At 38.3% G+C, this 13,618-nt stretch overlaps 1 protein-coding gene across 2 annotated transcripts; it reads right to left on the reverse strand.

The window, feature by feature from the left end:
• Nucleotides 1–531: 531 nt before the first annotated feature.
• On the reverse strand, nt 532–13,205 carry TMEM33 (transmembrane protein 33). 2 transcript variants are annotated; one of them, XM_071432480.1, is made up of 8 exons: nt 13,067–13,205; nt 12,911–12,975; nt 11,485–11,579; nt 10,848–11,035; nt 9,820–9,887; nt 8,964–9,097; nt 6,945–7,028; nt 532–5,571 (listed from the first exon to the last, which is right to left on the reverse strand). In XM_071432480.1, the coding sequence occupies exons 2-8, from the start codon at nt 12,965–12,967 to the stop codon at nt 5,442–5,444; spliced, it is 756 nt and encodes a 251-aa protein (XP_071288581.1). In that variant the 5' UTR covers nt 12,968–12,975; nt 13,067–13,205; the 3' UTR covers nt 532–5,441. The 2 variants fall into 2 exon arrangements, with proteins under 2 accessions (XP_071288581.1, XP_071288582.1); XM_071432481.1 differs by having other exon boundaries at nt 13,081–13,170.
• Between the last annotated feature and the right edge of the window lie 413 nt (nt 13,206–13,618).

Here is a 13,618-nt window from a genome sequence, read left to right on the forward strand (position 1 = left end):
AAGTAACATGAGTGAATATTCATAGGGACACACATAACAAATGAAAATACCATGATCTGCACTTGTTCAGGGAAAGCAGTTTCCTCAAGCCAAAACACAGGTATACAAATTTCTCTGCTAACACCTGCACTGAAAATATGGCAGTAGACTGGGCACATAGGTAGATTTTTTTTCCCACAGGACTTGGTATTATCTATGCCAGATATAAAGCAGAATAGCTCCAAGAATTAAAGGCAAGAATCAGCTCTTTTTTTGTTGTTTGTTTTGGTATACACCTTAATCTTCCTGTTTCTCTAGAAATAGTAAATGAGGTGCTGCAGTAGCTCACTGCATTCTGCACTATTCTAAACCCATACACAAAAAAACAACACCCAACATGCACCTGGAACACTTAACACAAAGCTGTTGGTCAGTAACTCAAACTCACTCAGAGATTTGAACTTAAGTGCTGTTTTGCAACACACACTGGTAATATTTAAAATCCAGAAGCAATACACAGTTTGATTTCAAGAACATCAACAAAACAATAGGTATCAATACAGAAAACTATTTAATTTGTTTCAAAATAAATATTTGACATACAAAGCACATACAGTGAAAAAGGGTCACAATAAATTACAAATGGAACTACTTGCTCATTCACTGAGAGAAGCCCTTGGTATTTCCAATTTCATACCATCAAATTTATCATTCTTGCTGATTTAAGCACAGCACTGAACAAATATGGATCCCAGTGCTTTCTTTCACAGGTACTGGTATGGACAATTTACTGCAGTGATCCAATTTGAAAATCAGTAGGGACCAGTAAATCGCTGCATAAAAGAAAGAGCGAATGAGGTGCTTTTTCCTTAGTGTCAGCAGCCTGCGATTATTATGTTTATTAGATTTTCTTGAAAGGGCTTCACATTTTCTCAAATATGCAGGAGAACTATATTTCCCCTCTGAGCCCTTACATTAGCATTTTGTGCCTCAGTCCTTGAATACAAGTAAAAGATGAATTTTTCAATTAATTTTAAAAGTTTATACCATCTGGATGGCACAGAACTAAGTGATGAAACTCCGTTACCTCCACAACATCAGCCATTATCACAGAGCTAGCTTCTGCAGAGAAGTTAAAAAGTAATGCTGAGATTTTATGAAAAAGATTTTTGAATCCACATTCAAGATTAAATTCTATTACACTATCCATACTCATATCTTTCCAACTTGGAATAAAGAATTGCTTAAGGTTCTGTCCTTAAAAGGTGATTTAAAACAGCAAGGCCTGACTGTTCCTGTGACTTTAAGAAAATTATAGCACTACAGAAGCTACAATACAAAGATACACTAACCAATTTCAGTGTATATATAGTTTAATCACAAATAGGTGTATGACAGTAATTAAAAATTATAGACAATTAAAACAGATTAGCATACCCTACTACCATCTAGCACATTAAGGGTTCGGGATCTTACTTTGCTGCTAATGCTAATTTTTTGTCAGAGATGATGATACAAGGGCCATACCTAGCACTGCACGTGAAAATCAATTTTGACTTTAAAAGAACATATTGTTCTAGCACACTATCTTCTTTACCCTTAATCTGAGCACTGTAAAGTACAGCACTTTTAATCTGAGCAAGGTAAGGTACAGTACTTTTTAAAGTATTTAAGACCACAGTTACAATAGTTTTAGGAGAAGGACTAACAAGTTTTATGTAGAGCAGGAACAAATCAGTTTCATCTGAGCACCTCTCCAACTCTTTTCTATTTCCTGCTCTGCCAAAACTCTTACATCAAGTGCTCTTTCCTTCCATGTCTCCATTCCTGTCTTTAAAATGGGTAAGAACTTCCTTAATAAACACGGCATCTGTACAGCAAATGTTACAATACAGGTGCTTAATGGTAAAAGGGTCTAACACAGACTGTAAAAAATAATTGGCTTTGTTATTTGTTTGGACAGTACAATCACATACATAGTTAGCAGCTCCAAAACTGTTGGAAGAAATAATGGCTCATAATTATAATAATTTTTATTTAAATCCTTAGAACATTCACAGATATTGCTCCACTTAAACACCCATCAAAGAAAGGAGCAAAACATAAAACTGGCAGCACAGAAATGACAATATATGTATAAAATCAAATAAAAGGCAATAAAGGAGAGGATGGATGTATTGGTGAATTACTTTGTGTGTAAGAATTCCTAGCTGGCATTAGCTGCTCCAACAGACCCAATGGCTCCTGATACTATATCTACAGATGAAAACTGACAAGTGTTAAGCTGGAGCATCACTTCTACAGAAAGCTTGTACAGAGCAAGGGGTTGGTCTACCCACAGAATCTGTGCAATGCTGTTAATATACGAAAGCTAAGACGACAAAAAGCAATGAGCAGTATGATTTATGCCAGTGGAAACAGTTATCACATTAGGTAGGAAACCTTTCAGTAATACAAAAACTCTTCTGCTTCATTTTGGGATTGACAGGCACTTAATGGTCAGTTGCAAAATTCCTCTACAATCACAGACTTCTGTCACAGCCTCTCCATCACAGCTAGCTGTTGACAGCATTAGCAGCATGAACATACAGCTCTCTTCACCAAAAAAAACCCCTCAAGCTATCAGGATACTACCAGCATTTTACATTCAATTTAATCATTAGAATAGAAACAGTCACAAACTGTGGTGAGGAAGCAGGGTCAAGGATAGAATGCTTTTGCCAGCACTGAGGAAACTCGATGTTATCACTTAGGCAGCTGAAAGGCTACAGTAAAAATCAAAGTTGATGCAGAGCACAGTTGCCCTGTTTATTTGGCTTAAACATTATTCTTACAACACTGTTCCATGTTTTCTCGGCACATCAGAGAAGTAAGTTTTACCAGGCCACAAGCTGCTCATTTGTCAGGCTAAGAATATGCTACTAAGAAAGCTAAGAGTATGCTACTAGCATAACCAAATCAAATCCCTTTTATGGAATTTCCTCCTCTTGGTCCATTTTCAAGACTTAACAGAAAGAGATAAATTCAGTATTCACATCTAAGTTCTACTTCACAGGACTGTCTTCCAACTCTTTACTCACAGCATTGTCATTCACTTACTCCTTTTAATCCTTCTCCTGCATTCCTTGAGTTGGATCTCTATTTAGCATCCTTCAGTTACAGCTGCATTACATTGGATCCAGTTTAGACTCCTCTCTAATTTAGTACCATCATACAATTAGGGAACAGTAGAATGCACTCATAACAGCAGTCAGACCACAAAAATTTGCTCAGAAGTAACATGTTATTTTGCTTACTGTAATTACAGATTTATTTGCTTTCCACTCCCAGGATGGGGGATCAACTTAGATGACCAAATTCATTTTTACATCGCAGTGGTGCCAACAGCTGAAGAGAATCTGATGTCACCATTCAGAAAACACATCATGCAACATGACAGAGGGTCTAGAATCATGCTGAGAAACTGAAACAGTAGTAAGTAGGTCTGGATTTTTCTCTGAGATACCATTGTTGCAGTGCTTATTCTTGGGTTAGATTTTGAAGAAAAAGTCATAAATTTTTGCACTTTAGAAGGCAAAAATTCCCTATAAAATAATTTAGAAATGCATAAGACATTATATCCCAATTCAGAAGCAGCAGTGGGAATATAAGAACATGCACACATACACACAGGACAGCATTCTGCTCAACTTCCAGGTTCAAGCATCAGTAAGTTGTGTTAAAGAGAGAAAATGAGCCTGAAGAGCCTAGCGAGTTACATTTAACACTCCTTTTATTGCAGTAGAAATTTTAGTTTTTATCAAATCCTCAAATTACAGGATATACACATAATCAATCTCATTGCAAGTCTTTAGCAGCTGTAGAGCATTAACTGCATGCAGTTGCTTCTGCAGTGTGCAAGTATTCTATAAATAGCTAATCACGTTCAGAGAGCAAGACAAGTAGTCAAAGATATCATATTCAATTACCAACTGGTTCATCAGTACCAAGAGGTTGAGCAAAAAAAAATGAAATAAGTTTATAAATACATAGCTCTGATCTAAAAACTAATACAACTGGAAAGTCAGAATGATATCCATATCACAAACAAGATAACTCAATAGTTACAGGAAAATACTTTGCTTCAAGATTGTTTTTGAAACTGTTTTCTCATAAAGTTTCTCTGACTGTGGAAGAATATTTGAGTGCTACAGAATTTTACAAAAGGCCAATGAAAGCTCTTTAACTTTATGCAATTAGAATACTAACACTAACTACAGAAAATTTGGCAAATATTTTGCCTTGAATTTCTGGAAAGAAGTTGTGTTCACGCAGTATTATTTTTCCATGACCTACCCTTCAGCTGCTGGGTGAATGCATAACCAGTGTAATTAATTTATGCACTTAATTTAATATTCACTTCTGTAGTCATGGCACTGGCTTCAGATCAGTCATCAGATGGATTTATGCCAAGAAATCCTACACCCATTTGTTTCAGAAGCTGCCTAAAGAGGTGCAATTCTTTACGAAAATCTCTCATCACAATGAGGGTCTCAGAAACTGGAATAACAATTTATACAGAGCTACCTACAGATTAATTTTCTAAAAAGCTAACATGCTTGAATTACTGCAGTCTCACATTTGTGTGGACACGAGATCAAATCTGCAATGACTCTGCAAAAGTTACTTCATTAACATTGATTAGTTCATTTGAGACATGGTTAAAAGTTTAAGCATTGCATCTTAGTCTTAAAATCCTACAGGTCAGCAGTTTGGCTTGGTAAAACAACTTGTTATGACAAGAAAACTGCACAGTTTCCTGTGATCAGTCTTGGTATTTCTTCCAACAGCGTAACGTAAGATTATGTTACAAGGTAGAAACATGGGAGAGTTCTTTTAAAGTATTATTAATAAAAATAGCCTCTCCTTCAGAAAGGAGTGTTATCTCTGTCAGCTTGACAGATTTTAATCCCTTGTGTTAACTTCAAAGTGAGCCATATTTCCACACTGAGTATAGCAAATTGGACAAAATAGTTCTACAGATACATTTAGTAAGCAGAAGAATACTGTCCAAAGTGTACTGCATAGGTATATGGATCAACTGCTATCCACTGGAGACATCCTAAAGTAGCTATAGTTCCAACTAACATAAACCTAGAGAGTACAGATCTCTTATAATAATTTTCAATCAATCTCAAACAATCCTTGATTTAAAAAAACAAAACAAAACAACAAACTCATATGATAGGGCATCTTTAGGTAGGATGCAGCTACTTTTTTTCATCAATTAACAATACAGCACGGTTAATTTAAGTTTCTATTATTTGTTTTTGATATGCTAAATTTCATATTATCTCCAAGAAAAGCATTTATGTATTTTTATACAGCCTGGAGTGAAATCAGTGTAAAACCAGGAATTTCCAATCATCAGCAGAAGTGCCAGCTGCTCATAATGTTCACAAAACACGAGTGCCTGAATTTGGCTATGCAACAGTTGGTGCCAATCTGCTTATAAAGGAAATGCCACTGAGGCATAGTCTTCTTACAAAAACAGGGCACGAGGGCTTCGTTATTAAGTGTTCAACAACAATCCTGAGCTCAGTGAAGAGAGTCCTGAAAAATCAGATTTAAAGATAAAAATCAGTTTTAAAATCCTACAGCGTTTATCAGAAGTATTATCCACATATATCTTTTTCATTAACTTCTTTTCTCAATATCACACTCACATACACATTTTAAGTTAAATTCTTTAGACCAACTCAGTACTGCTTCCAAGAGCTTCAGAATTCTTGACTTTTAAACATTAACATTTCAACTAACTCTATCCCCAGCTGGAAGTTACTGAGCTAGAGTCAGCAGAAAAATTCCAGCTTCAAGCAAAAAAACAAAAGAAAAAAAAAAGAAAGACTATAAAGGCTACACAAGCACTATTAAAAAAAGGAATAATGCTTTATCACAAATAGTGTAAGGAGCTGGGAGGCTTTTGTGCCTGTGCTTCTTGGCAATATGCAAGAACCCTGCACTGCAGAAGCAACTATTAGAAGACAGATATGAGAAATAAAACTCTCGTCACCAATTTCCCTTAAAACTACAAAAATGCCAGCAGAACATTTTGGATAAACTAGTTCTACTGAATGTCAATTTTAGTATTGTACAGCTTAAATTATTTTTACATACCAAAGTAGTAAAGCAACTTAATAGATGTTGTTGGTGTTGTTAAAAAAATACATGTAGTAGGATGGAACAATTGATTTCTTACAAAAATAGGGAATAGAAGAGAATTAAGCTTATGATTCTCACACCTGTCCTTGCATATCATGGCAGCCAAAGCCACTTTCTTGGCACTCTAGCAAGCCATTTCCTGATCAAGTAGACTGGAAAGTCTGTTCACAAAATTTTATGCTATGCAATGCTCATAAGAAAATTTCTAAAAAGCACTCACCTGAGAAAACACTTATAGGAATATTTAGGATTTCAAAGTCTAAAGCAATAATATTGGCTTGACCAACTTTCAAAATCAGTAAGGTTCTATTTCAAATAGAATTGGCTTTATTTTGAATTTAACTAAAGAAGGTAATGAACATGTTTAAGATCATCCATAGAAACTTTTTTCTCTCATTATTACACAAGTTTTTAAGTGCCTATTCATATTTGGGCTTAGTCTCAGATGTACCTAGAATCTAAAAATAAGGATATCTCTCTGATAAGAAAGACTTTCTATTCCTAAAGTGTAGTTTTAATTACACAAGCATGTTCTGAAAGCTCCCATTCAAGAATGGTGGTACTTTTCTGATCACTTACATTAAATAAATCTAACCTTTAACCAGCCAGGGTTTTATTTAGCATCCAGGTGTATTTCACATTCTACAACTGCCATTTGCAGATGTAGTATTATGAGTTCTGCATTCATTTTAGAATGAGAAGTTTCTGAATGCCTAAGCACCATGCAGTTAAGCACAAACTGCCAAAATCAATTTAGCACTTACCGACAGTACGGATTTCGCCGAGAGGAGTAGCGTAATGTAAGAAACCTGTAGTAAATGAAGGGCTGCAGCAGACTCCCTTGTCCACTGAAAGAGAATAGTTCAGTAGAGCTTACTAGTGACAAACAAAAAACCAAAACAGAACACCAAACCCAGGAATTTTTATGAAAATTTTTTAAAGAAAAGCAAGTAAACTACTTGGGCTCCAAAACAAGTTAAGATTTGGGTCACATTGGATCAGAAAATCTAGATCTGACAAGCAAAAGTACATAACTATACACTTACAAATGCACAAACATTATAGAATAAAACTGCTCAATGAAGCAGTTAAAGAAGTGCTGTTCTTGTATTGATTTTATATTTATGAAGCATTTTTATATGCCTCATTTCTGGTGGTGTGCAAAGAATTACAGGAATGACAGTGGACACGTGTTCCATAGCAAGAAAACACTTGTTGGTAAGCCCAGAAACTGGCTGACATGAGCACTCCAGTTACAGTGACCCTGTTCAATCTAATTGCAGCACTTTGAATATCTGAACCATATTTCTAGCATCTTTTGCAAAACTTCTCAGAACACACTGCAGACAATTACAGATGTATAATGAGACTATAATGCCAAGCTAATATCCAGTTGTTTCAGTTACAGTGAAATTAGGCTTTGGTATTTCACAAAACTGCTGTTTGACATGGCTGTGCTGTGAAGTAGTGGAAACATAGCACACAAACCATACACAGTGAAGCTCAGAAATGCCCTAAGTTTTAGTGACTGAAGTCACTTTAAATAACACATTATTGAAAAATTCTGTTTGAATTTAAGCATGATGATAAGTAAGTTCCAGTAAGTAGAATTCCTTCAAGTATTAGCAGCATCTTTAGCCAAAAGAAAAATATGAAGTGAAAGTGAACTACAGGAGGAAAGAAAGAGGAAATCTTGAAACTTATACAGTACTGACAAACAATTTAATATGCTACAACATTTAGAGAACAAAATCTCACAATAGCTGCATTTAGCAATTCAATTATTTTTAAGTTTGGCATACAACCTTTTACAAGGTTCAGTATCTACCAGATGACATATCAAGCAGCAGTATTTCACATACAACATTCTCCATAGAGAGGGAAAAGGAAAAAAAAAAGCTGTACTAAGTTCAAAGCACTTGAAAGTTTCAGATAGTGGACAGAGTGCATCTGTCAGCTGGTAAGTGGTCTCAGATGGAATGCAGTCCTTGAGGGCTGAAGCACTGAAATGTTCAGCTGATATATCAAAAAGATAAAGACAAATTATGCATCCTATCCAAGAAGGTAAAGCCTCCTTTCTACTGTTTATGAGACCACTCATGAGAAATGTTCCCACTATGCTATAACAAAGGCTGCATTCCCCTTCCAAATATTAAAAGGCAATGACCCAAACTTCTGTGACTGGCAGGTCATTATGCCTGTACAACTTCAGTAGGATTCCAACATGTTCAAAATCCCTAAAATGACTTCAACAGGCAACACAACAAGCTCAATCAAATGGAATAAAAAAACCCAGAAGGGTCAATGCTCAGAAGCAGCATAGGAGAGAATGCAACCTACTCCTGCTTGCACACTTTTTGCATAATGAAACTTTGCCATTTAAATTTCAGGAATCTAATTGTCAAAAATAAGAGTTCACTTTCAGTGAAGCTGAAGATCTTAATATTCTACTAAACGAACCAAAATTGAACTTACTGAACAATGTACTGATAGAAATGTAGGCGAATTCAAGTGTCAAGCCTGAAAAACTCCCATGTGACACATCACCCACACTATGAAAGGGAAGGTTTTTTGGTGCTCAGTTACATCATAGTGAATGCTTTTTGATGTCAGGATGCACCAACTTAAGAAGCCTAAGAATCACTTAAATTTTATTTGAAGTTCAAGCCTCTGTCAGCCAGAACCATACAAATGGAGTATTATGAGCCACATAGAACTCATTTGCAAAAAGCAGTCTTGTGTAGCAAGTTTCTAATTATTGAAATATTTACCATTATTCTTACCTGAAGAGCATAAAAACTGTAGCTGGCATCAGGAAAATTTCATTGCAAGCAATGAATTTTAGAATATTCTGTTGATTAGCACTCAGTTTCTCTAAGAGATTTCTCAAAAAGGGCAAACTATTTGAACTTCGTGCCTTTAAAGAAGAAAAAATTATTTACAGAAAACATAAAAGTTACATCTATCTCCATTAGTACAGAGAACAAAATGCAAACAATTGCTATTTACCACCCATTTCAACATTTTAAGACCTCATCAGTTTTGAGATTAATATCCTAAGGAAAACTACTGCAGGCTTGGAACTCCATAATTTATAGAGTTCAATTAAAAGCATCAGATATTGCAATTCCCTCACCCACCAATTTTAGGTTCAACTGCACAGAGACAGCCACGAGCCTTGTTCAGTCCACTAGGAGGAAGTGCCCATGGTAGCAAGACAGCCCATAGGAACACCAAAGCCTGCAGTTATGTTAACATGCACAAGGCAGTGCATTGAGCAGCAAGTCCAACTGGCAAGTGTTTTGCTTGCTAGTCTCATCCTGCAGTTTGTTACTTTATTACTGAAATAGAACAATAAAATTCAGAGGCTATGGTTTAGCTTGAAAAAGACATGTCGTAAGTTTCAACTTAATTGTTCCACAGATTTTGCTTCCTTCAAAGAAAAGCATTTGAAGAAAAATAATTAGTGAGAAAAATAATTAGCTGAGATAAATAATTAGTTGGGATTCTATATTACAGTTTCACTCTAATTCCTCCAATGCAGCCAAAGAAAACCAAACCATAGCAGCAACTCAAACCTGTTTATAAACCCCAAGAATACTAACTGTATTCATTGTAACACATACATATCATACTTACATCAAGAACCTTCTTTGTGTATGTGGCAGCATGAAGCAAAGAGAACAGCAGAACTGGAAAAATACTCACTGAAGCAAGCCATAAGGAAAATTACAGGCTGTGCAAGTGCTTCATTTCTCCATGATGTTACACCAGTGACAGCTTGATGGATCTTTGCAAAAGTTTGGCTGGAATGACCTATACTGGATGAAGATATGTCTAAGTCTATGACCTATATTTATAGCTCTTCCTTCTGCTTCTTACACTTTTTTGCTATGCACTTTTATTACCTTCAAAATATGGGTGTCTGCAAGTATGCAAAGGTATAACACACACCATTAGACAGCAGTGCACTTCTACTGAAATGTGTTCTCTCTGTACAGAAGGCACACCTGAGCTTACTACTGAAAACCTCTGAAATATATGTAGTCATATCTTTGGTTAAAAGATGCTACAAAATTAATTTCTTTACCAAAGAACGTGCAGTTGCCAGCCATTCTGATTTTACAGAGCAAGAATGTGGACATTACTCTGCCAGAAGGATTTTAAGAGTAGGACATTAAGCATATATCATGTGGCATTAAGAAATGTCAGCTCTGACATGTCACTTTGACAATCCACAGGAGCAAATTTTGCAGACTTTTATCAGTTTAATAACTTATCTGAGAAAGTTATTACTAAATAATTATCTCTCTACACGATGAATGTCTACTACAGTGAGAAGACATGTATAAACCCTGCACTGGCAATAAATGAAATACCATCTTCTCCAAATATCACTGGAGGCTGGTCATAAAATCCACTAACTTAAGCCTCAAAAAAAGAAAATCTAAGTAGACAGAGAATGCAGTGCTCTAATCATAGAGCTGATTAAACTGAATATGGATCAATCAACATAAGCCTCTCATATTTTACACAGAGTATGTTCTATAAATAGCAAACATATCAAAGTAGTTCAACTAGCTTTTCAAATCATGGCAAAGGTGATGAAAGAATCATGTTTTTAACATATTTAAAAACATTAGCAGGATGACACAAGAAAAGGATACTCGTAACAGGGTAGGAATTCACAAAGATAAGGGAGTACAACAGGTAATGGCAGCTGTCCTCCAGCAAAGCCTGAGCCAGAAAAGCCCTGCTCAGCTGGAAGTGTGGTAGCCTTTGGTGTAGTCGGAGGGCACTGGTAAGAGCGTTTGCCAGCAAGGCACGCTGGTAAAAGCTTGCTGCTTCGTGCAACCTGCAAATCATCAGAGGAGATGTTACCATGTGAACCAAGCTCAGAAGTCTTCTACCTTCGAGAATTGCATCACAACTGAACAATGCCTGAAGTATTTATTTATATTATTGTACATAAGCACTATTCCCAGAAAATAACTCAAAGGCTGTTTAACACTGACTTTACTGCAGGTGCCTAAGACAACTCAATATAATACTCCATTTACACACAAAAACATGCATTTACCACTACTTTACATTTTTTCAATATGTTTTCCAAACACATCTACAAGTGTTTTAAACCAATCTAAAATCTGTAAGCTATTCTGACAAATAGCATCTAAGTAACCCAAATAACAGCAATTTACCTTACATGAAAAAACAATTCTGTGCAAAGACAATCTAGTTGTTTGTAAATATTTACATTTATATTTCAGTATGTAATATTTATATTTTTATTAGAGTACATACCCTAGAAGAGGCAGGACAAATAAAGCTGAGCAGTAAACCGTGAACAAGCGGGAAATCCACATTGCTGTATCCAACTTGTTAGCCATCAGAAATTGCTATATTGGAAAAGAAAAAGAAAAGCAAAAAAAAAAGACCAGCCCCACCAGAAGTTGGTATTTTAATACTTGCATACAATGAACATTCTTCCCAACTCTATTAAATTTCAAATCTTTCTCCAACCTCAAATATAAGCAAATTATAGCTTGAAGCAGAAAGCTTTTTTTTTAGTTCTGTAATACTTGGCTCATATGATGCTACTAGCCAGATCAAAAATAGCTTAGCTTCCTCAAAACCAAGAGTTTCCTTTGTACATTACAATCAAATATAGTGGTAAGAACTTAAAAAAAAAAAAAAAAAGTTTTTCTATCCAAATATGCCTCACTAAACAGTCAGCTTCACAAATGTTATCATGTAGGGTCTCTAGACCTGACTGACTTTTGCTTCAAGGTTTCTTTTAGAATTCAATGCACAAACCTAGGGCTAAATCTCCACAATTCTTCCAATTTAAGGGGGGAAAATACAGGGTCAGGTAAAGCTAGCACAACCACATTACAAGGAAAGTGGAATCGTTTTGGCTTACATATTCCCGACCTTGAAAAAGCAGAAAACTTTTCACAGTAATCTTGCACCTCTCTTCCCTAACCACTGCCCTCCTCAGTCTTGATATAGCCAAAGTGCCTTAAAGGCTCTAATGAAACACAGAATGCTTTTGGCTCTATGTGCATTAGAGTACAAACAACAGCTTCCTTCCTTCTGATAGAGTTCATATTTTTTTTCCATTTTTTTTGGACTAGCGTTTGAAGATTCCTCTTTTTCTCTATATTTCTAGTGCACCTCTATGGAAATGACCAGAAACCGACAAGCATCTTCATAATACGATTTCGTATCTTACTTGCACAATATAACTACAGAAATGGCATGAAGCTGTGTCAAGGCTAGGTTAGATTATCAGGAAAAGGTTTTTCACCCACAGGGTGTTTGGGCACTGGAACTGGCTCTCCGGGGAAGTGGTCACAGCACCAAGCCTGACAGAGAACAAGCCTTTGGACAATGCTCTCAGGCACACAGTGTGACTTCTGGGGTGTCCTGTGCAGGGCCAACGAGTTGGACTCGATGATTCTTGTGGGTGCCTTTCAACTCAACATATTCTATGAATCTGTGAAATACAGATGCTAGCACACTGAATTACTTTCAATTCAGCCATTTTCTAGAGCGGCGGCACACCAACAGCACGCTTTCGATCGGAAAGCGAAAGCTGCTCGCCCCTGCCCGCACCCGGGCGAGCGGTGCCCGCTGCCGTCCCCCCAGCAGGACCCCCCGCCCGCCGCCGGAGCAGCACCGCGGCCGGCCCGGGCCCCCAGGCCCGGCAGCTCCGGCAGCTCCTTACCACGGCCCCGCCGCCGGCCCCGCCTGGCATGGGCCCGTTCTGCGTGGAGTCCGCCATGGCCGCACCTGCGGGGAGAGAAGCGCCTCAGCTCGTGGGACACGGGCGACCGCAGCCGCCGCCTCCCGAGCTCTCGCTCCCGGCCCGGCCGCGACCCACCGCAAGCGCCGCACCGGGCACGGAACACGCTCCGGCAGATCCGTACTCCCGGATGCGGCCGGACGCCACTTCCCGCGGGCCGCGGGGCTGCCGGGCAATGTAGGCGGTGTCTGGGATGCTCCCGACGGCGCCTGGCGGCGTCACGGGCCGGCGCTAGGAAGCAGCGAGGGAATGGCCCGGCGGGAGCGCGGCGGGCGCGGGGCTGCGATTGCGGGCGAGCCCGCCGGGCGGGACGCTGATCCCTGCTCCGCTGTGTACAGCAGCCCGGACATCAGTGCTTGGCTCCGTCTGTAGGGTCTGTTCAGGGGCATTTGTGTGTGGTGACAGCTACAGCAACAGTATTAATGCTCGCTGCGGCCCCAGGTTGGGGAGCGTTTGCTCACTGAGGGCCAGCTGGATTTCCAGGGCTCTGGGTTTCCACAGCAGCCTGGCGAGGCTCAGTGCTGAGCATCAGCGAAATAAATGGGAATCGTAGCGTCACAGGACCCGTGTAGGGCTCTCCGCAGTTCCTGGTGCTGCGGTGACCCGGTGGTGTCAAACAAAAATGGTGCA

This window comes from Agelaius tricolor, unplaced genomic scaffold, assembly GCF_023055355.1.
Source record: "Agelaius tricolor isolate 1412-34295 unplaced genomic scaffold, bAgeTri1.0.p SCAF_8, whole genome shotgun sequence".
Taxonomy (NCBI): Eukaryota; Metazoa; Chordata; class Aves; order Passeriformes; family Icteridae; genus Agelaius; species Agelaius tricolor.